The sequence below is a fragment of the Rosa rugosa genome, chromosome 1 (genome assembly GCF_958449725.1).
Source record: "Rosa rugosa chromosome 1, drRosRugo1.1, whole genome shotgun sequence".
Lineage (NCBI taxonomy): Eukaryota > Viridiplantae > Streptophyta > Magnoliopsida > Rosales > Rosaceae > Rosa > Rosa rugosa.
In genome coordinates, this window is record NC_084820.1 from 59,888,142 (window position 1) to 59,912,839 (window position 24,698).

The window sequence follows — 24,698 nt, forward strand, 5'->3', positions numbered from 1 at the left end:
CACTTGTTGTCATCTGTAGAAATCCAAAATCTGGGTTTGGTGTTCCCGGCGGCAGACCGGCAAAGCCTGCAATTTGTTTCTCTGGATCTACAGTGAATCTGTTTTGGACAAAAAAAAAAAAGTTGTCATTCTCAGAGTATGTGACACCCACTACCATGCCCAGGAAATCAAGCCCAATAGGACTATAGGATATTAGGATGCATCGTGGATGACAAGTGATGTGCTTGTTTTTCTATTATACTAGCATTCTTCACACATGCTCCTGCATGTATGATACTTCTTTTTGTTTTTTTAAGAAAATTAAAAAAAGAAGAAGAAATAAAACAGTTATTGCATAGAGAAAATAGTGAGAGAGAAAAGTAGGGGTTGTAGGATAATTTCATTTTTAATTTTTGTAATGAAATTCTATTTTGTAATTGTCATATTTACCCTTGTGATTTAATTTATTCTTGTACAAAAAGTCAAAAACACTTTTACTAAACTTGAACGGTGTATTGAACTATCTCAATTAAACTTGATAAATAAATCTCCGGAGCTCACAAAAGGTGATTTCAGCCTTTCAAAAGAAACAAACCCGATGTCATAATTATGTATTTGTTTGGATAGAATCCCATAAATGAAGTGACTTTCTTATCACATGGTGTTTATATATATATGAGTCGCTTCTTTTACTTGTAAGAGCTTATAATGAAACTAAAACTATGGATAACATGAGGTTTATTTATATTTATAACAATATTTTGGTTTGCAAATCCAGATCAACTTCAAAGCTTGAACAAAAATTAAAAGCCACAAACCTATCCTTTTGTATATATATATATATATATATATATATATATATATATATATATATATATATATATATATATATATATATATATATACAGTCCGGCTACACTAAGGACGTCCTTAGTTTTTCTTAGGTACGGATTTCCGGTTTTCACCCACTTTCCGATCAAATTTTCACATCTTAACCGTTCAGTTTTTAGGTCCTAATGTATAGATCACCTCTGCAAAATTTCAGCCAAATTGGTGATCATTAAGGCATCCAAAACTGCAAATTACAACAATGTAAACGAACGGTTCTGGTTCGACAGATTCGGTTCGTTCGTGTAAATTGCAGTTTTGGACGCCTTAACGATCACCAAATTGGCTGAAATTTTGCAGAGGTGATCCATACATTAGGATCTAAAAACTGAACGGTTAAGATGTGAAAATGTGATCGGAAAGTGGGTGAAAACAGTAAATCCGTTCCATAAGAAAAACTAAGGACATCCTTACCTGAGAAAAATCCTATATATATATATATATATATATATATATATATTCTCTTGTCTAACCCTGATTTTATGACCAGAGTGCTTCTATTCATACCTCTTATATTAGCATCTGGGTCCATTTTTGAATATTTTAAAACCCTATTTTACCCTTCTGACAAACAAAGAAACAAAAACAAAATAAGACTTTTACACCTCTTTAATCATCTTCTCTCTCCTCTCCTTCATGAGGAACACCTGACTTCATTCGATCGTCTCCATATTTCTTATATTTGATTATTTGATAACAGATTTACAAGCAATAGATTGAATAGACCTGTTTGGCGCAAAAACCAGTTGGCTTGCAAACTGTCTCTTTTGAGCGTGTGCGCAGGCGTGCCAGCACCACGGGGTGCAGTCGTTGGGGTAGTCCCTTGACCTGACTTCTTCTTCAAGCGTTTGTGGACGAGGAGAGCACCAACCTCGCCACAAGATTCTTCTCTAGCCTTACGGATAAGGACTTTCTGCCTTACGGATAAGGACTTTGGGTGTGATCTCTTTGCGTCACCGAATCGATACTTAGTATTGCAGACTAAGCAGAGCAATCACTGGGAAGTTTGGAGAAAGCACGGGTTGCGCTAAAGCGTGACTTTAGTTTCGCTGGATTGCGAGGGCGTTACCCTTGCTTCGCTGGTAGTAACGGTGGCGGTTGCGCTCGCAGTCGGCTCCTGGGGAGACTGGGACTGGAAGTACGGTCGCCGGGTTGGTCTGGTGATGCTGACAGTCGGCTCTCGGAGAGACTAGGACTGGCACACGGTCACCGGGTTTCAACGAGGTTGAAGGTTTGCTCCGGGGAGGCTTTGTAATCGCTAGGATTGATTGATATGAGAGAGGTCCTTCTTTGTCCTTGAAACCTGGTATATATACCTAGGGTTTCGACTGTTCCTTGTTATAGAAGGGATATTGATTAAAGTTTCCTATTCAGTCCTCGCTACCCGACTCCAATAAGGTTTCGTTTTCCTCATGGATCACGGAATGGGTGAAGCTGTAACCCAAACCCGAGTAGGCTTATTTTTTGGGCCGCAGGTATCGGCCCGCTATGCTAAATCCACTAAAGGATCTTGCCAAAATTACTTTTGGGCTCAAACATTGCCCCCCAGGCCCCGATATCAGGCCTATATGTGTAATTGATTGAAGGGGACTAAAACGACACGTCTGATGATCGAAACGATGCAATTAATGAAGGTTGCGTCTATTCGCTTGGCAAAACATCTTTTCGTCGCATCGTTTCCCTCACAAAATCTTTTATTTAAATACCGCAGCCACTCTAGGCCTGTCACATCAGAAACCCTTCCAGTCTCTTAAACCCAGAAAAACTCTCGCTCCATACCCACTTTGCAGAAACCCAGAAATGGCTCCGCCAAAGAAAGTAATCATCGATCAGGAAGAAGAACTCACTGATGGCATTGCTCGCACCTGGGGAGTCAAAATTGGTGCCCGCTGTCGCGCTCATACTTTCGTCCAGAGACCTTTGCTTCTCAGGCTTTCAAACCATCACGCCGGACTGGGTCCGACACCGCGAGACTCCATTCCCGACGATGCCATCGTCCTCTACAGCCTGCCCATTCGTCGACCCACTCAAGTCCTCCGGAGGACCACTGCAGATTTCAGCAGTTGGGGTGCGCATAATCATCGAGCAAAAATAGGGCATTGGTCATCCAAAATCAGCCCAGAGGAGCTCTCCTGGTATTGTGAAGTAAGAGCACGAGATTTGGCTCGCTGGGACAGGGCAGGTATTACCCACACCATCGATTTATGCTTTCGCCTTCCTCGCGGTGGAAATCGCTCACCACTCGCTGCCTTTCTTTGCTTTTGGCATACTGCCACCAACACCTTTGATTTTCAATTTGGCCAAATGAGTATAACATTGTTGGATATCCTCACCATTACTGGATTGCCCATCGATGGCGAGCCCTACCTGCATGGCCAATTCGATTCTGATACCTTTGCATCAACCATGGCCCAAACTGGCCGGAGCGCTCATAGCGGCTCCTATCCGCGGTGGGTGACCACTATCGCAAAGAGCGCAATGCGACTGGTGGTATTGATTTCCTGGAGTACTGGCTCTGCAAGTTCATTTTCTGTACTTCTGCTTGTAAGCCCACTGGCGCTTGGACTCTTCTAGCAACGGCCCTCTACAACGGCCGCCGCGTGGGGTTAGGACAACCAGTGCTGGGTGCCCTCTACCGCACTCTATACCAAGCCACAATGCATCCTTTTGAGACTAGCATTTCTGGCCCCTTTTGGATTCTTGACTTCTGGATTCAAACCTACTTCCCATTCTTCCGCCGCGACGACATTCCTCTGCTACCACCAACTAATGCCCTTCTTGGTCAATGGTTTTGTCGCGAGGCGAGGTACATATCTCCACCATATTCTGAGTGCTTCTCATACTTGTACCTCATGCATGAAATGCCCTACTGCGATTTAATACTTAATAGGAGATTCCCCGCTCCTCTTGAAAATGGGTTCCTTCCTGGGGCACCTGGTTATAGCGATCGCGCGCGCTTGGCTTTTCGCCGCGTGATCTCTTATTCAGATATCAGGCTCGCTGTTGACGAACTCACCTATGAGCTTTATGCTCCCAATCACTTTGCTCGCCAGTTTGGTCTCGTCCAATTGGTGCCATTTCCCCTCTATGATGCCTGGAACTACAACACTTCTTGGCGCCGTATTGGCCCCATAACTGGACCTCCGCCCGAACAAAGCATGCTTGCACTAGTCGATCTCCCTGACTGGGCGGCTAATATCGTCCCCATAGATGGGACCGCTGAAGATTATGATCAATGGTGGAAGGAAGTCTCTGTTAACTGCTGGAGGCAAAGAGATGACGAACTCTTTGCGGCCATCTTCGAAGAACTGAGATATCCTTACGATGCTGATACTGAAGAACTTGCTCGCTTCCATGAAAATGAGGAAAGACCTCCATCGCCTGAATCGGCTCTGCGACCCGCGCGAGCCCCACGCTTGGTTCAGGCTAGAATTGTAATTCGCGAGCATCCTCTAGAGGTAAATTTTTAGCATATTCGTTGTTTCCTTGATCATTTTCACCTTCAAACTCTTAACTCAAAGTTCATAGCAGGGGCGGGCACCGCCTTCCAGCAATCGCGCCGCAGGTGTTCCTTCGGTCACTGGCCCAGCCGCTAAACAGAAAGCAAAGCTGAACAAGCCTGAGATAGAGGACTCTTCCTCTGATGATGATGATCCCCAAACTGTAAGGATTCTTTTCTTAGCACGTATCATTTGGTAGCCCTCTCGAATTCTAATTTGACTTTGTTTGATAGATTGCCGCTGCTTTAGCACGCAAACGTAGTTGCGCTAAATTCCGGACCGATCCTTGGGCAACAGATGAACCAATCGCCGATCGACTGGTAATATTCCTGTTTAAAGTGATCATTGCCAACTTGTTTTGCCCTGTATGATAACATTTCTCTGCATCAGGTTCATCGTAGGTTTTCGAGGCAAGTTGGGGGAGGCTCCTCTGCTGCCGGTGAGGATGAATCTGGCATGCCAGCCCAAGAAAACAATGGTGACTCTCCCTCTGCAATCAATGCTGCAAGCAACATGTAGTTGGTGGTAGTTCCGGCGCAAGTCATAGATGACAGCTCGCCTGAGCTTGAGGAAAGGTTGCTGCTTCTCCGCATTCCCCGCGAGCAACCAATTCTCCTTCTAGAATCAGGAGTACCTGCCTCGGGTCCAACTTCCGGTGAGATTGCCCCAATACCAACAGCAGATTCCCGCGAGCTACCGGCTGAAGAGGTACTTCTTTTTAACCAGAAACTTTATCTTTACCTTTGACTTGGTTATTCTGAAGACGTTTCTTTCCAGAGTCCAAATGCAGAAGCGGTAGTCAGAGAAATAGCGGATGAGGCTCCTCCTGAACCTGCTCCCAATGTGGTTGGTGAAGAACCTGCTCCTCATGCCCCTCAAGTTATTGAAGTCGAGGAGATAGGAGTACTGCCTGAGCCAGCGCCGGAAGCAGTACCTGTTGCGGAGCCCCTTGAAGCCCCTGTCGCTGAGCAACCTACTCCGTGTACTTTAGAACGGTTAGCTCGCGTGCTTGAAGTGACCCCACATGAGGTCGTAGACGACGCCAGAGAAGGTCTTCGTCGCCTTTTGGGCCCTGATATTTTAGTCCCTGGCGCGCCCGCTAAAGTTTTGGAATATCTGAGAGCGCTTCTCCGCGAGGGCGCTGTCTCTGAAGATCAATTTCGCGAGGTTGACCAGCTGTTGCAGCAACTCCCGCAAGGGCTCAATGAGAGGGCGGTCGCGAGCGCTCAAGCCAGGCAGACCGAAGCACACTACCAAACCCTTACCCATCAAACAGACAATGCGCGCGATTTCTTGGGTGACCAAGCTGACCTCATCAGGGATCTGACGATCAAGAGGAACCATTTAAGGTCCCAAATTCAGGCCCTCCAGGCCCGGTTGACTGATGTCACTGTTAGGCTCGCCCATGCAGAGCCCCAATTAGAGCAACCCCTTGCTGCCTTCGAGGTGCTGTCTCAAGAACTGACTCAAGCTCGAGTAGCTGCCCAACAAGCCGCACAAGCCGCCGCGGATGCTAGTTTTCGCCTGGACGAGCTCTTTCTTCGCTTGACCCATGCAGGCCGAAGACTTTTGGGCCTCTGATATTTTAATATCAGGCCCGTATTTGTACGAACAATATAAATTATTAATAATCTAAATATTTAGCCCACATTGCTTGGCCCAAATATATGCTCAATTTACTTCTCAAACAATTTAGCATTTAACTTGCTTTTATTGCTTTTGAAACTGTTTTGAAAAGATAATCTCGAAACAAAGCGGTTACCTCCTTGGAAACTGTCCCGCTTCCCACGCGCTTTCAATTATCTTCATTTCCGAGATCTTTGCATTCAATTCCAACGATACTCTTATTGATGGCGTTGAACATATTCCAACTGCCCATCGTGCAGTTAAGACCACTGAGACTGGCCCTATAAATACCTGTGCTCCGAGAAGAAAAACTCGATCAAATATGGCCTCGCCAGTAATAGTTTCACAAATCCTACTTCTCTTCCTTTTGTTTCTGAAATCTTCTCCTCACGATCTCAGCCTCAACCTCAAATCCTTAGGTTTTATGGCTTAATCTCAATGCCTGGGTAGGTCTTATGGCCTAATCTCAGGTCCATCCGCATGTCTTTGGTCTCTGGAAATCCGGATGGGACACTCCCCGGTTTCCATTAGGCTGAAGAACACGCGGCGCTCCTAACGCGGCAGAACCAGATTCTGAGGGATCCCTCTCCCCAGATTTTCTCGCGTGGAGCAGGCGGAAGAAGGGAGGAAGGCCACTCGAGGTCGGCTGTTCTTCTTTCACAGCCTACCTCCGGGAACAGACTGTCAGACTTCTGTCATTCCCCTGGAGGTAGATGTGGTTGTGAATCGCGCTCTCCTGCAGACCATCTCCATCCCGGAGGATAATCCGCTAGACGGGTTGGGATGGATTATTTCCTTCCCTCTATCTCCGGTACAAATGAGAGCAGCTGCGACTCAGACCAGATAAGGCATGTGGGTGAAGAGAGGGAGAGTGTTCATGATCATACCTCAGCCGCCCCCTTTGTCACCACAAGATCACAAGATCCAAGATCCAAAAATTTTCAACAGACCTGCAACTCTTATGATTATTAAGCCACTTTTGGCCTTGTAAACCGCAAATGTAATTATCTCGATTTGTAATGCTTCTGGCCGCAAAGCCACTTTATGCAAAGCCACTTTATGAATGAAAGTTTCTGAGTATTCTGGTAAAAACTGTTATAAAATAAGGCCTCATGTATAGGCCATTATATATAAGAATCCAGAAAATGTAAACTGTTAAATAAGGCCTCATGCTTAGGCCGTTACATGTAATTCTTAACACATGTTGTCAAGGAACTTGAAATAACTTGAAATAAATGTATAGAGTGTTGCCCCCCTAGTATTCGTAGGCGAAGCAAATCCATAAAACAAAGGCCACAGGAAAGGCCGGAATATGAAGGGATGATGGGAACCGAGGAAGACTATGGTTGCCCCCTAGTCTGGGAAGAAGGACGATCTGGTGGGTCATCATATTCCCAAACACTAGGGTAATATTTCTTCAGGAAGCGCCCGTTGATGGGATTGCGATGGATGTCGCCGTCCAAATCTTTGAGGTGAAAAGTCCCGCGCTCCAGAATGCGGTGAACAACAAAGGGTCCTTCCCATCGTGGAGTCCATTTACCGCGACCAGTCAATTTCTCGCCAAAGGGCAGAACTGCTTTCCAAACAAGGTCCCCTTCCTTGTAACTGCGGCCACGAGTCCTCTTATCATAGGCGCGGGCGATACGCTGTTTTTCCATTACTAAAGTGTCCAAAGCCGCTAAGCGCTGCCCGCTCAAGTCCTCATGCTCCTGCCACATTGCTTGAACATAATCTTCGCCAATCAGGTGATGCTGATCCTGGACGCGCAAGGATTGAACATTGAGTTCTAGGGGTAAGACTGCGTCATGCCCAAACATTAGTGCATAGGGTGTTGTAGCAGTAGGGTTCCTCTTGGAGGTGCGATAAGCCCAAAGAGTCTCATACAATGTATTGTGCCACAAACGAGGATTTTCAGCAAGCATCTTCTTTATAATGGTGATAATAATTTTGTTACTGGCCTCTTCCTGACCATTGGACTGAGCATAGTACGATGTACTGTGGACGAACTGGATGCCCAACTCGTTGACGAGCTTCTCAATCGCACCGCCCATGAACGCTGCCCCCCTGTCTGAGACAAGCACTTCAGGGATACCAAACCTGCAGATGATGTTCTGAAAAATAAATTGGCGAATAGTGGCACCGGAAGCCTCTTTCAAAGGCTCAGCTTCGACCCATTTGGTAAAGAAATTAGTGGCCACAATGATGAACTTGTGTTGGAGGGAAGAATGAGGGTGAATCATCCCAATCAAGTCCAATGCCCAGCCTCGTGCAGGCCAAGGCTTGATAATAGGCTTCATGGGAATATTGGGAACGTGTTGCACCGGACCATGTGCCTGGCACTCTTGACATCCTTTCGCGAACGTGATACAGTCCTTCAAAATGCTGGGCCAATAATACCCATGTCTGCGGATAAGCCAGCGCATCTTAGGGCCCGCTTGATGGGCACCACATACTCCGGCGTGGGCTTCGCGCATTAAGCACTTGGCTTCGCGGCCATAGACACATCGGAAGTCTATGCCATCTTCCCCTCGGCGTCGCAACTCGTCACCCCTGAGGAAATAGTTTAAGGCAAGAAAACGTATCTTCCTGTCTGGCGTAGGATCTGGTTGTTTGAGGTAATTGATCAACGGAATGCGCCAATCGATGTCGATAGGCTCCAGGATTGCGACGACCGGCTCGTCCGGCTGGTCAAGCCGCGCAAGCCACCAAGGCAACGTGCGGCGTTCGACTTTCAGAATGCGCTCGCGAACCCCATACTTCAATGTGATGCCTGTAGCTAATTGAGCCAGCTCATTGGCCGCAAAATTGCGCTCGCGAGGTATGTGTTCCAAATTCGCGTCATCAAATTGATCCAGAAGCTCGATGGCGCGATTCAAATAAGGAATGAGCAGACAACTTGCGCACCTGTACTTCTCTTGGAGCTGACTTATCACGAGCAAAGAGTCACCGCGTACCTGAACGTCTCTCACTCCCAATTCCAATAACACTTCTAATCCAATGATAAGGGCTTCATACTCGGCTTGGTTATTCGTGCACTTGAACTCCAATTGGAAAGAATAAGAGAAACGATCGCCTGCTGGATTTTCCAGTACAATCCCTGCCCCTGCTAACGTTTCGGTTCTGGAACCATCAAAAAATAATACCCAGGGTTGCAAGGAGATTGTAGCTTGATGCCATATAGCGTACTCTGGAATGCGCGCCAAATCTGGTCGAATTGCGACAGCGGCAGCTATCTCTAATTCCTTCACTGGGGGAATATCCAACATAGGGTGATGGGCCAGAAAGTCTGCAATAGCCTGTCCCTTCACTGCCTTCTGTGGAACGTATTGTAGCGAGAATTCAGATTGAGCCAATACCCACTTGCCAATGCGTCCTCTCAGAATAGGTCACGACAACATGTACTTGACTAGGTCAATTTGAGCAATGATGCATGTAGTGAAGGATAACATGTAGTGTCGCAATTTGCACGCGGAGAAGTACAACGTGAGACAAAGCTTTTCCATTGGAGTATACCTTGTCTCGCAATCCGTAAGTGTCCGACTGAGGTAGAAAATGGCATGCTCGACACCTCCTTCATCATCTTGGGCAAGTAGACTACCAATAGAAGCCTCAGCCGCTGAAATGTATAACTTCAATGGAAAACCAGTGCGAGGGGGAACAAGCACTGGTGGACTTGCTAAATAGGCCTTAATCCTGTCGAAAGCCTCTTGATGTGGAAGCTCCCAGACAAACTCTTTCTGTCCTTGCAACTTCAACAGTGGAGAAAAGGGCTGGATCTTACCTGCAGAGTTAGAAATAAAATGTCGCTGGAAGTTGATTTTACCCAATAATCGTTGCAGCTCCTTTTTCGTTCGTGGAGGGGAAGCGTTGATGACTGCGTTTGCTTTATCTTCGGGGACCTCAATTCCCCTTTGATGGACAATGAACCCCAGGAAATCTCCTGCTTGAACTCCAAACACACATTTGGCAGGATTCATCTTAAGTTTGTGTAGTCGCATGCGCTCGAAGACTTTCCTGAGGTCTGTGATATGATTCCCTTTCTTCTTGGATTTCACCACCACATCATCGATGTAAACCTCCAAAATCTTTCCAAGGATATCGTGGAAGATCAGGTTCATGGCTCTCTGGTAAGTGGCCCCAGCATTCTTCAGCCCAAAATGCATAACCACATACTCGAAAACGCCCGCGAACCCCGGACATCTGAACGCGGTTTTATGTCTGTCCTCCTCAGCGACTGGAATTTGGTGATATCCCGCGGTGCCATCCATAAAGGACAATAATTCGTGACCTGCTACGGCGTCTACCAACATATCCGCCACCGGCATGGGGTAAACATCTTTAGGTGTCGCGAGATTTAGGTCTCTGTAATCCACGCAGACCCGCATCTTACCATTCTTCTTGCGAACAGGCACTATATTAGAGAGCCACTGATTGTATTTGGCCACCCTGATAATGCCTGATTTATGCATTTTCTCGACTTCCTCCTTGACGAGGACTTGAGTTTCTGAATTCATTCTTCACGGCTCTTGCTTCACAGGCCTCTTGTCAGGGAGTGTTGGCAGCTGATGGCAAACCAAGTCCTGTGACAGGCCGGGCATATCTTCATATTTCTCTGCAAAGCAGTCTTTGAACTCCAATAATAGCTCAATAAGCCTCTGCTTTTCGCTAGGCCCCAAGTAAGCGCTGATAGCCACTTCTATAGGCTCATCTGCTGTTCCAAGATTAACCTTCTCGGTAGGGTCTCTGACCTTAGGAGGTGTATCATCCAGCGCTGCCGGAGCTAGTTGAATTTCGACCTCGTCTTCGTGTTCCTGATCAGAGAGTCCTTCATTGACGGTTTCTAAGGTCGCGATTCGATCATAGGCCTCTCTTTCCACTAAGTATGATGATAGCCGTTCATACAACGAGTGGAGGGCCTCTATCCCTTATTCTGGAAGGTCGTAATCCATTAATCGTTCAAGGGTTTGGGCACAGCGTGGCCAGGCCTTTCCAGGCCTTCTTTTGCGAGCGTGAGCCCCCACTGTGCCAAATCAGAGGCTGTCACTCCTGTGGGGCGGCCCTTGTTATCGATGCCACTCACCTGTAATGGAGTGATAGGCTCCAAGTAATACCTGGCATCTACATAGTTTGCAGACACTGGGAATGGACGAGGGTCCACCTTGATCACCTCAGCCTTATCGGTTTCCCTGTTCCACATAACGAGTTCCTAATGGAGGGTGGATGGAACACAATAGCTCCGGTGGATCCAATCTCTGCCCAGAATAGCGCTATAGGCTGCATAACAATCTGTCACGAAGAAAACATAAACTCCCTCTGCAGGGCCAACCTTGATGCGCAAGAAAAGTAACCCTAAAGTCTTTGTCACAGTCCCCGCGAAGTTCTTGAGTGTAAGGGATGTAGACTGGATCTTCTCTTTCTTGATCCCGAGCAAGTGCATGGTCCTGGTAGTGATGACGTTCACCGCGGCTCCGGTGTCAACCATGATCTTACTAACTTTGGTACCGCCAACTTCTGCTGTAATGTACAAAGGTCGCATGTGTTGGACCATAGCAGGTGTTGGCCTGGTAAAGCTCATGAAGAATTCGCTGCTGTTAGCATCTTCTGTTTCAAGAAAGACAGCCTCTTCTACAGGTGCCGTGACCGCTGACGTAATCTGCAGGGGCTGTGCACTACTTTCCTCAGCTTCCACACAATCCTGCGCGGCGACGGGCAGTGCATACCTCGCGGGCAGTACGTAAACCATGTTGCAGGACGTATCAGTCATAACTGTTTCATCCATGCCCTCTTCTAGGTCCAACTTGGGTTTGCTGACAAGGGTGTCAGTGTTGAACTGCTTAGCCAGCCGGTCCACCAACGATTATTCAGTGAGACCTTTTACCTCACATTGCTCATGTTCCTGCATTCCGGTAACCCGCTTAGGAGAATTTGACTTTGGCTCCCTGGCTACATGCACCTCAGAAGGGATGATTAATACACTCTGGACCTGTTTAGGTTTCCACTGTAAAGTATCGGTAATCCTGTCCTTGCCCCCCAATCTCTCAAAAATTGAGGATTTGGCCTCTGGGTCTTCACGAAACAGTTTTCGTCTGACAGGTGGCCGTCTAGTTGGCGAGCTCACCTTTCGAGCTGGCGGAGGTCTCCTTTCGTCGGTGATCCTGCAAAAAACACTAGGCTTTGATGCCCCTGTTACTGAGCTCGCTTGCTTCTGGAAGCTGCGGGGAGTTATTAATGGTTTAGCAGCTAGCGCCTCCATCTCTTTCTGATATTGCTCAGGTGATTTGACCAACTGCGAAGGTTTGATCAGGCCCTGGTCTAGAGCCTCTAGCGCGCGCTTGGCTTCTCCAACCTGCGCTGCAGTTTCCTCTTTCTGGAAGGACTTATCTCCACTGCCTTCCCCTTTTCCCTTGTGTACCACTGCCTTCCTCGTGTTCTCTATCCCCCGCGGCCACTCTCAGCTTCTTAAAAATATTGGAATCCTTTGGAGATGGCGGTGGTTCCACTTTCTCCTTTTCTCTTGGGCTAGCAGGTTGATAGTTTCGCGACGGCGAAGCCCACTTGATGGGTGGGAGCGAACCAAAATGAAATGTCTGCTCCACTTCCTCATGTGACACTTGGATACCACATTCTTCCTTGCACCGCAAGCATAGGACCACGGATGAAGCTCGGCCTGCTGGTTCGGCCTTTCTCTTTGTAGGGATCTTATCATCATCAGCTTGGACTCCTTTCCCCTTTGCACTGAAATCCAGGGTTGGTTTCCTGTGGTGATGCTTGGCCCAGTTCACATCGACCATGTTGATCCCAGTGTCAGGAAAAGGGTTCAGGTCAACGAGCGCTGCGGCTGTTACTGGAGCTTCCACCTGCAAACTGCCATTATTAAGCCATACCTGAATCTGGTCTTTGAGCTTCACACAGTCAGCTGTATTATGATTCCACAGGTTGTGAAATTTGCAGTATTTCTTCCCTTTCAGCTGATCTGGTCGCGGAAAAGGTCCGTAGTCGGTCTTCACCATCTTCGCAGCGATCATTTCATCTAGAATCTCATGCGCTTTATTGGCATCATATGTATATGTCGCGAATTCAGGTTTAGTGAAGGCCATCGATTTGAGCTTGACAGGTTCCTTGGAGATTTTCAATTGTTGCAAGGCTGGATTCTTCCTCCCAGTCAGCTCATAAGCAGCAATGTAATTATCCTCTTCTTCATCTTCTTCCGGCAACAGCTCTTCTTCATGATGATGGTAATAAGGGTCATAGGTAGCTGGCTGGTAATGCATGGCTGCAACTGTGCGATGCTTTCCTGGCACGTATGTCCCTTTGGACGCATTCTTTCTCGCATCAGTTTCTCTAAGAAGATGTTCAAAGCTGCCTACTTCTGTGATAAGCTCTCCCATTGACTGGATCATGCTGCCATGTTGCTTCTTTCGCTGGCGAGGTTCCAATCCCTTGATCGCCAACTTGATCAATTCTTTCTCAGGCAGGACCACGTTCAGTTTGGCCTTCTGAATCTGGAAGCGTTGGAGGTATGCGACGGCGGACTCAGTAGGTTGCTGGGCCATCTGAGTGAGAGAAGCCAAATCCACCTCAGGCTCAATGGCTCCAAAAGTTTCTCGAAAGAGCTTTTCCATTGCAGGCCAATCCGCCACTGTTCCTGGTCGGAGTTTGGAAAACCACCTAAAGGCAGCTCCAGAGAGAGAAGTGCCAAAGATCCTGCACTTGAGGATGTCATCATTCTGGTACTGGCCGCATTGCACCTTGAACCTGGCCAAGTGAGTTATTGCATTCTCGGTGTCTTCCCCTGAAAAAGTAGAAAATATGATATTTTTATAGCCCCTAGGGAAAGGCACGAGCATTATATGCGGCGGGAAAGGTCCCTCATAGACCCCATCCATCTGGGCCCTAGGGTTAGCCAGTCTGATCATCTCCTCTACCTCATCTCGTCTCACATATTCTGGACCCGGAGGAGGAGGAGGTGGTATTGCCACCGTATGGCGAACAGCCTGCACAGGTATTGCTTGGTTTACAGCCGCTGTCCCTTCTCCTATCTGCACAACGCGGGTTGTAGCTGGTTGTTGAAGAGTCACTGCTGGCATAGGCATCTCTTTTACCAAAGCTGTTATCTTGATCGGGTTACTAGCCTGGTCAATCCCATAATAGCTTCCTGGCAGCTCTTGGTATACATTCTCTGCCCCATCGCTGTCGTACTGAATGAACACAGCGGAGTCGGACGAAGTTTCAGCACCTTTTGATGCCTGCTGCTTCTGTCTGGCGGTCTGTCCACCTGACAGCGTGGTTTTTTCCTTGCTGCCGCCAATAACCAGGGCTTGTTCCTTACCTCTCAATTGCGTGGTAGCAACGGTTGCGGCAAGTGTAGCGGTACTGCTGCTAACCTTTTCCCGCTGATTTGGCGGCACATATTTACCTGAACCAGATGGTTGGCCAAGGGAACCAAGGATAGCGTTAGGATCTCCTAACGTCTTATTCAACACTTCTTTAGCTTGGTTCAACTCAGCTCTTTGCATGGCCACCTCGGTTGCGAGAGTTGCTCCATCTTTGCGAAGACCTGCCATATCTGACGCTGTCTGCTTGGTATGATTCGCAAGAGCATCAATGATTCTTTTCTGCTGCTGACTCTGGGCATCTGCGATGCTTGTAGCATGAGCTCTTAATGCACTCTCAGTTTGTGACATCAGTTGCTCAGTTTCCACAGCTTGTTGGGAAATACGCTGGTTTATTTCGCGTAAGATCCTATCTGTTTTCGCGTTTTCCCTTTCCAGATCAGCAGCCATCTTTTTGCGATGGTTTTCAATGTTTTCTGAGATGATCGCGCATGCAACCTCGACGGTCGCTCCCTCTGGAATAGGCTTCTCAACGAAAGCCTCTGATTCTTCACTCCCCACCGTATTGGAGACAGGGGTAGCGACAGGCTCACTGGCCTGATTAGCAATGACAGTTTGACCCTCAGTAGCGGTCGAGTGACTCTCTCCCTGTTCAGTTGACATATCGGAGAATTGGGGATGAAGAGAGAATCTTTCAATCACTTGTTCTTCAGACAGACCACGACAATCCGCGCGAGGATGCGGTTTGTAACTGGAGGTCTTGTGTTTTGAGCAGTTAGCGTAGCCCTTTTTGTAAGGGTTTTCGCTTGACTTCCCAATGGCTAACGTTCACGAAGAGACACTTAGTTGGTCCCACTGGGCGTGCCAAAATGTTTGGCGCAAAAACCAGTTGGCTTGCAAACTGTCTCTTTTGAACCTGACTTCTTCTTCAAGTGTTTGTGGACGAGGAGAGCACCAACCTCGCCACAAGGTTCTTCTCTAGCCTTACGGATAAGGACTTTCTGCCTTACGGATAAGGACTTTGGGTGTGATCTCTTCGCGTCACCGAATCGATACTTAGTATTGCAGACTAAGCAGAGCAATCACTGGGAAGTTTGGAGAAAGCACGGGTTGCGCTAAAGCGTGACTTTAGCTTCGCTGGATTGCGAGGGCGTTACCCTTGCTTCGCTGGTAGTAACGGTGGCGGTTGCGCTCGCAGTCGGCTCCTGGGGAGACTGGGACTGGAAGTACGGTCGCCGGGTTGGTCTGGTGATGCTGACAGTCGGCTCTCGGAGAGACTAGGACTGGCGCATGGCACTATGCCAAAAAATGAATTAGACGACAGTTTTTCACTGTCGTCTGATAGTGAAAATTGCTGTTATTAATACTCTTGCCATCTGATGCAGGTATCAGACGACAGTGCGAAACTGTTGTCTGAATCCAATTTGGACAAGCGCTAGTATTAATATGCATGTTGTCTGAATACCAGAAAGGACGACATACCGCTGTGTAGAGTCCGTTGTGCAAGTCATATTAAGTCAGCAGCAATCTCATGAAAAGTAACTTTTGAAGCAAAGTTTGACAAGATCAGTTGTGTAGAAACTGTTGTCCCTTTAAATGTTCTACATCATTTTTTTGAGATAACGCTGTTGTCTGAATTGAAGCAAAACAACAGAAGTTTGTAGAAAGCATTGTGTGTTTGGGTGTGATACTACAGAACATGGTACTTTATTGTTGTGTTTTTTCTAGTTGGGCAATTAAAATTGTTTGAAAAGTATTGTAGTTAGATTGTTCATACAACAGTTTTTGAATACCATTTTATAATGTTCCATTGTCAGACAATTGTTAGACAATAGTTTTCATTTGGAATGAAATGGTACGAGAGAGTCACAAGACATTATGCACATAGCATTTAACCAAAACCAATTGACCAACATTCAAAAACATATCCATTGATTAAACATTCAAAACCAATTCATTCCATTATCACCCCAACATTAACATAATAACCCTACCTAAACATAAAGCCCAAAAACATCAAGGCCAGAAACATATTGTACTAGTCCACTTCCTTCTGCCCTTGCTTAGCACTTTTCTTAACCTCAAACCAGTTTCTTCTCATGCCCTCAAAAGGCTTGTCCTCTCTGTTTCTCTAATAGAACTGTCCATCATCCTCTTGTTCTCCAGCTAGAGTTCTCACACCCAAAAATCCTACAAATAATAAATTCCAGCTTAAAATGATATATAATCTTAAACAACATACTGATAAATGAATGTGCTCATATAGTAATAGAAGTTGCAAACTGAGGTGCACTTGTGTACATTTTTACATTATCTATGCAGCCAGAGGCCAGGAGAGCATCCTTGTGCAGATGCTCACCGTAGAAAGAATATCAGTAAATAACACATAAGAAAATGACAAGCATACAGCAATATATGGCACCTTATTCTCTCAAGTCTTGGACTCTTCCTAGCAGTCCTAATAAAGCAGTGCTTTAGCAGTTCCTTGGCACTTGCACGCTGAGAGGAAAAGCAAACAAAAGAGAGTGATAATAAGAAAACTTGTAGAATTCATTAAACAAGACATTAGAAGGTCATAATAAAAAACAGAGAGATAGATCCGCATCTTGTCTCATTGTTTTTATTGGTTACGCATATCCTGTAAGAACCAAATACATGACAAGGATTATCTGGAGAGCATATTATATAAGTGATCACTGTTCTGAACTGAACTCCAATAACCTGTATCCATACATGACTTAAGCATTTCCAACAAGGAATACGTATTCATCGGTCATGACCCACTTCCAAGTTCATCGGTCACGACTTTAAAGAAGCAATTGGCATGAGCTAAGATATACAAATCTTAGTCTCTATCCTAAGAAACATTGAGAAAAACAATTACCTCACATATTTGCCGTACGTAGAAGTCCATGAGGGATGGGCATTGCCCTTTTTCATGTTGAATATCTATAGCAGGTCGAGAGAAGGAGGTTGCCAAGCACTTTGAACTCCCACTTTTTGAATATCTTCTGGAAATCCCTCTAGGAAAATTATCTTCATCATCTCGATGGTTTCTCTTCCTAGAACAAGCTCCCCCCATGGTGAAAATCTGGTAATCAATGACTCAAGATATACCTAGAAACTGCGGCAGAACAATACTCTATCCATTCAATTACCAAACTTGAAAATACACAAGTAGAGAGTACGGAAAATAAGTAAGTATCCAGTACAATCAATTCACCCAAAACTCTATTATAATCATATTCAACCAAGAAAATATTTATTTCTTTATACCAATGCACTAAGAATTCAAACTGATTACCAACAACATCATTTAATCATTCATGGTAATCAAGTCCCACCATATCTGATATACAGCTCAGTTAAACTCCCAGGCAAGTAGTACACAAGGTCTCAAACCTTCCATGACCACTCATGAATGCTAACTTTTGTGAACTTATTCAACTTGTCATGGCTCAGTACATGCAATTACTTCTATTTTATTGTCATTCTCAATGACTAGTACGTCAACTTCAATAGACCAAGTTCTAATTCTATCACAACACAGTTCTTTCAATGACTTCAACTTAACAATTAAAGGAACTAATTATGCCAGGCCATTCACAATAAACATCAAACCCACATATTCAAAACCTCCTGTACACACCCGTATTTCGCATTCTATATAATCAAATCCAAACATTCATTCTTGTTTCCCACATAAACACTCGACACAACCAACCATTACAATTAATATAATCTATCCAACTCTTTATGGACAACCAACGTACGATGCACAATTCCAAGGTTGGTGTTTCACAATTACCTTTTATATTCAGTTTTCTGTCTAAAACCCAATTTGGGTTTTGGAGTATGTAACAACCTGCAACAACCTTTCATGTGAAATCTTCATTAATAATCCACGAGCAGAGCCTAAAAATATAGGTTCCCACTTCTCTTCATCCTCAAGCTTCTGGGTCCCATTCCCTTCGTATTTCTGCGTTTTCCTCCAAACTCAACCATTCAATTTACAACATGGCAGTTAGGTTTAGATTGACAACCCAACTTCAAAATCACAAGAATATGCCAAGAATGGTTTACCTTGACTCGAAGTAGTCTCAATCGTTTCTCCATATATGACTCTTTCAATTAAACTGTAGAGGTTCAAGTTTCTTCTTTAACCGATAAGAACAGGAGACACCCGCTGCGAGTAGTGAACTCCGACGAAGCCCAATGACACCAAATATATCAATTCGTTCAGAACTCAACCAAAATAAAAAACTAAATATACCAGACGTAGAGCCCGAAGAGAAGACTAATTTCCTTACCTTGCATGTCGTCATTGGCTACCGAAGTCACTGGAAAATGCAGAGGAGCAGCTGGAGCCGTAGAAATTTCTCAGCTTCGAATTGGCTTCGTTGGAGCTCGTTGGTGGAAACCCAAGCTATAGGCATCGCGAGATGGTCCTAATGCCAGTGGTCCGTTGATCAGAGGTGGCCGAAATTGGAAGAGGAAGTTCGGTCTCCGTCCCAGGCTTGGGTTGAACAAAATGGGTCGAGGTCTCGAGAGTTCCAAACTAACCAGAAACAGGAGTTGAAGAACCCAGCAGTTGTAAGCCCTTGTTCCCTCTATCCCCAAGGAGTCGTACGCCTACCTTGAAGCTTTCGAAGGATTAGCGACATTGGGAACCCAGGTTACATCGACAGAGAGGATGACGACCGCTTGGATTGGGGTCAGTGATGGTGAGGAGAACATCCTCCTCCGCCATGACGCCTTCCGCTTCACCATTCTCCTCTTGAGATTGAAAATTGAAACCCTAGAAAATTGGGGATTGTGAATTCAACAGAGAGTGAATAGGGATCTAGAAGGGAATCGGAGGACGACACATCGTTATTGAAAAAAAGTAGATGGAATTGAGAGAGAGAGGATGGGAAGGGATCTAAGGCAGAGTTAGTTTTGCTTTTCGGTTGCCGGGGTCGAGGTTTGTTGAAGAGAATTGTGGAGAGAGAGTGAGATAGAAAGGGGGGTTGAATCTGAATCTTGTTTAACTTTCTCAAAATAAAACGAGGGGGAAGTTTAAGTTTTGGCTAAAAGATGGGCGGGCAAAATCGATGGAGGGAGTCAAAAATTGACTGAGTGCGGAACTCAGAGTCTCAGACAACATAAATTCATAATCACTGTCGACTGAAGGAGAGTTGCACAACAGATTAAAGCATCAATAAATAACTGTTGTCGGAAGCCATTGTCTGAAGGAGAGTTAAACAACAGAATAAAGTAGCAATAAATAATAGTTGTCTGAATAAAATCAGTCATACAACATCAAAACTCAACCATTGTCTAAATAGTAATTGCACAACAGTAAAGTATCAATACATAACTGTTGTCTGAAGCCAATGTCTGAAAGATAGCTATACAACATAATAAAGCAGCAAAAAACAACTGTTGTCTGAATTAAATCGATCAGACAACATCAAAATACCACAATTGTCTGAATAATAATTGCACAACAGCTAACATAATAACTGTTGTCTGAAATAACTCACTCAGACAACATCAAAATATAACCATTGTTTGAATAACAATTGCACAACAGCAATGTAATAACCGTTGACTGAATCAAAAATTTGGACAACAGAATAATTCTTGCTGTCGTCTGATTGTATCAGACAACAGTTAAAAATTGTGCTGTTGTTGGAATTGTGTTGTCTGATTCGTTTTTTGGCATAGTGCGGTCACCGGGTTTCAACGAGGTTGAAGGTTTGCTCCGGGGAGGCTTTGTAATCGCTAGGTCCTTCTTTGTCCTTGAAACCTGGTATATATACCTAGGGTTTCGACTGTTCCTTGTTATAGAAGAGATATTGATTGAAGTTTCCTATTCAGTCCTCGCTACCCGACTCCAATAAGGTTTCGTTTTCCTCATGGATCACGGAATGGGTGAAGCTGTAACCCAAACCCGAGTAGGCTTATTTTTTGAGCCGCAGGTATCGGCCCGCTATGCTAAATCCACTAAAGGATCTTGCCAAAATTACTTTTGGGCTCAAACAAGACCATATAATTATATGAATCCTTTGCCAAACCCCCAATGTTCTGCATTATTTTTTCCTTGATAATCTTAGGCCCTTTTTTATTTTTATTCTTATTTACGAACTGTTTAGAAGCAAAGCGCTTTGCTATAGCCTTCTTTGAATTCAAATAAACAAAAATATATTGTTCTTAATTATTCCAACCATAACTAATAGTGTGAGAGTCAAAAAATTGCACTATGGATAGTTGGTACAGAAAGCTATCAGCCACAGTAATGCAGCTCTGTTTTTGGCTTCTTTTTTTTTTTTACTTCCTTTTTGAGCTGAGAGATAATAACCATTGACATGGCATTTGGTTGCTGGAGATGTTTGTGTAGGTGGAGACGGATGGTGGATGATCTGGAGTTATGGCTATAGGAAGAAGGGGAGGCGTAGAGAGTAAAGGGAATTGGGTTAAATTGGAAGTTTAATGGTAAAAAGTAGTGTAGGAGGTATGAAAAGAACCACTCTCTTATGACAAAAATGCATACTGTTGGGTTGGGAGTTAAGACTGATTAATTAGATTGAAGGGCATTGAATTTAATAGCTAAACTGGAGGTCGATCCCAATATTGGTCAAACTTGAATTTGGATAATCTCAACTCTGTAACAAGAAATACCAAGACCAAATGATTTCCGTAGCATGCAACTTTGATTTCGCATCCCCTAATTAACTTGGAGTGCAATCTACGCTTTTCTTTCCTAATTAACTTGGAGGGCAAGCCACGCGTTTCTTTCCTTTGCTTTCTCCCTGGTTTCCTATTTTATTCATATTTTGACTTGTCATATAAGCTTTTGTTTATTTTTTGATAACAAACTTGTCATCAAAGCTTCCTGGCGTCATATTATAAAATCTCGTGGTCCTAATAAGTCCAAGGGAATCCTTTGACTCACGGTTGGTGTGTACGTTGGTCAGTCGCCAAATTTGACTTTGGTCCATATACACCGCGGTCCATGGAAGAGTCTCTATATCATATATATATAAATAGACATGCATGTAAATTAGCTAGACTTGCTATCAGACACACACAATCTGTAGCTAAGATCGATGGATTCCAAGGGATTTGTAGCTGGTAAGCCTCATGCTGTTTGTGTTCCAGTTCCAGCACAAGGCCACATAAAGGCAATGCTCAAACTAGCAAAGCTCCTCCACCATAGGGGTTTCCACATAACCTTTGTCAACACAGAGTTCAACCACAAAAGGTTTCTTAGATCTCTAGGACCCAACTCCCTCGACGGCTTGCCCGATTTTCGCTTTGAGGCCATCCCCGATGGCATTCCTGCAGGTTCGGATGAAGATGCCACCCAAGACGTCACTTTGGTTTCTGATGCCCTGTTGAAAGATCTATTACTGGATCCTTTTCGAGACCTCCTCTTGAAGCTCAACGACGAAGACGGCAGTACTCCGGTGACTTGCGTCGTTTCAGATGGTTTCATGCCGTTCGCCATCACAGCTGCTGAAGAACTCGGAGTGCCTAGAGTAGTCTTCTTCACTATTGCTGCTTGCAGCTTCATGGCATATAAACAATATCCCACTTTGGTGGAAAAAGGACTTGCACCCCTCAGAGGTACTGAAAAATTAATGGTTATAATAATTAATGAGCTAATTACGTTTCAGATTTTATTACGTACCTTTTATTTTAATCAGTGGGATGATAAAAGTGTAATTTTATGCCATAACTTTTAAATTGCAACGCCTTGCAACTAACTGTTTCAAAGTCATAGGTTTGTTATTTTGATCATGGGTAACCATTACTAGTGACATTGCCATAAAAAAAAAACAAAAAACAATTACTATTGACATGACATATCTTATGCAAAATCGAATTACTCTATATCACCTTATCAAATTTTGGACTTCTAGAAATTCTTGTATTTTATGTGTACGTACCAAAATATAATTTGTATTTTTTTTTTTTGTCTCATTCATTTCACTTCACAAGTTGCAGTCAAATTAGTTTCTTTTTTTGTTTAACCTTCATGAGAGCTAAATTGAGAAACTCTCACTTAAGGAGCACTTATACCACTAGACTAAATATAGTAGTGGTGCCCATGAAATTGAGCTAAAAATATTTTAAAATTATTACAATTTTGGACAATGAGTTTTCAAAGAAAAATTTTATATACACATCCCTAACTACTTAATACACATCCCAATTTTTTCCATTTTAAATAAAAATTTATGGGTAGAGAAAATGACCAAAAGACACATCTATATTAGATTGATAGAAGAAAAAATTTAAATGAATTATGTTGTTTCTTCTATATATCTCTTTCGAATTCTTTGTTCTTCCTAACCCTAACCTTGCACACATCAACATTACCATCATAATCGTCTAGCTATATTTGTATATGTCTAAAGAAAAAATGAACATGAAATAATTATTCCATTCATACACCTGCAATCATGAGTTAGAGAAGCTAAATAATTTATTCAAAATGTAAATTATTATTCACATGAATTGTTATCCAATTCTTAAAATAAGATGAACATGGAATCATTATTCACCTCTAGCATGAAAATAATCTGTGTCCTTTGTCCTTTTATCCAATCCTATTTCTACTCATTGAGGAAGAAGAAGAAGAAAAAAAAAAAGGTCTAATCCCAACAAGTTAAGGTCTTCGATTATGGTGTATGGCACTGTCTTGATCTTGGACACGAGGTCAATTGATTATGGTGCTGCCTTGATCTTGGATTTGTTTGAGTGATTGGTAATGGATGTTGGTTTATGAGAATTGAGGGTAGTTTGGATATTTTGGGTTGTGTATTTAGTAAAATGTTGGGATAAAAAATTAAATTGGTGGTGCATTGAGTAAGAGGTGTGCATTAAGTAATTATGGATGTGTATTTAAAACTAGTCATTTTCAAAAGATAAGAAATAATATTAAACCGACAGTATACTAAAGTAATTAGCACACTCGATTACTTTTTGTTTAATTCCATGCTTTTTTTCTTTTACTAATTACATGGCTATTGGGTGTTGTAGATGAGAGCTGTTTCACAAATGGGTTTTTGGACAAGGTATTAGATTGGATTCCAGGAATCAAAGATATCCGTTTACGAGATTTACCCGCCAACTTTCGAACTACGAACCCCGATGACATCCTGTTTAACTTCACCATGGAATCAATGCACAGAGCTGATAAGGCTACGGCAATAATTCTTCACACTTTTGATGCTTTGGAGCCTCATGTTCTAGAGGCTCTCTCTTCTATGCTTAAGCTCCCACCTGTTTATGCAATTGGGCCTCAACAATTACACCTCAATCAATTACCAGAAGACCCTTTAAAGGATGTGGGAGATAGTCTATGGAAAGAAGAAACTGGGTGTCTGGAATGGCTCGATTCTAAGGAACAGAACTCAGTTGTTTATGTTAGTTTTGGAAGCATAGCGGTAATGTCTCCACAACATCTTGTAGAATTTGGTTGGGGACTTGCAAATAGTAAAGTTCCCTTCTTCTGGGTCATTAGGCCCGATTTGGTTGTTGGTGAGTCCGCGATTTTACCACCGGAGTTTGTAGCTGAAACCAAGTAAAGAGGTCTAATCGCAAGTTGGTGTCCACAAGAGCAAGTGCTTAACCACCCATCAGTTGGGGGGTTTTTGACACACAGCGGTTGGGGTTCGACTGTTGAGAGTTTGTGTGCAGGTGTGCCTATGCTATGTTGGCCATTCTTTGCTGACCAGTTAACAAATTGTTGGTATGCTTGTAATGAATGGGGCATTGGCATGGAGATTAGTAATGATGTAAAGAGAGGTGAAGTTGAGAAGCTTGTTAGAGAGTTAATGGGGGGAGAGAAGGGTGAGAAAATGAAAAAAAAGGTCTTGGAATGGAAGAAACTTGCGGAACAAGCTACTGCTCCACATGGTTCATCATCCATAAACTTTGATAATTTGGTGAATCAAATGTTGTCAACGAAAAAGTAGATGTTGCACAATATTTCTATGAGAATTTTATTCATTTGCAATTAATAAAAAATTTATTAATTTGTTTTTCATTTGAAAATCAGTAAAAATAAGTAGTAAAAATAAAAAAATGAAATTAGTTGGTATCTGATTACTATAAGTAGTGGTTAAGTGCAAGTAGAAGAGTTAAGCAATTAGGTCCTTTTGTAAACAGTCAGAAAAATATCAAAGTAGCTCTCAGCTTTTTCTTTGCTTTCCTTTGTTTTTCTTGATGTCAACCTTTCCTTTTTCTTGACATCAAGATCCTCTGGATCATCTTGCTTTATATATAATGATGTTGTCTTTAAAAAAATAATGATGTTGTCTTTGTTACTATTGCTACAAACAGAGGCAATAGTACTATGTGGTCAAGACAGAGCAACAAG

At 43.8% G+C, this 24,698-nt stretch overlaps 1 protein-coding gene and 1 pseudogene across 2 annotated transcripts; one reads left to right on the plus strand and one right to left on the minus strand.

The window, feature by feature from the left end:
* Nucleotides 1-16,277: 16,277 nt before the first annotated feature.
* LOC133743286 (uncharacterized) lies at nt 16,278-18,543 on the minus strand. Of its 2 annotated transcripts, XR_009863048.1 has the most exons (5): nt 18,410-18,543; nt 18,135-18,305; nt 17,211-17,450; nt 16,749-16,825; nt 16,280-16,516 (listed from the first exon to the last, which is right to left on the minus strand). XR_009863048.1 is itself a non-coding variant. In XM_062171157.1 (4 exons), exons 2-4 carry the CDS (start codon nt 17,406-17,408, stop codon nt 16,474-16,476), a joined length of 318 nt encoding a protein of 105 aa, XP_062027141.1. In that variant the 5' UTR covers nt 17,409-17,450; nt 18,135-18,526; the 3' UTR covers nt 16,278-16,473. The 2 variants fall into 2 exon arrangements, 1 of the variants encoding a protein (XP_062027141.1); XM_062171157.1 differs by having other exon boundaries at nt 16,278-16,516; nt 18,135-18,526.
* Nucleotides 18,544-21,358: 2,815 nt separating this feature from the next.
* LOC133725805 (7-deoxyloganetin glucosyltransferase-like) lies at nt 21,359-24,365 on the plus strand (annotated as a pseudogene).
* The last annotated feature ends 333 nt before the right edge of the window (nt 24,366-24,698 follow it).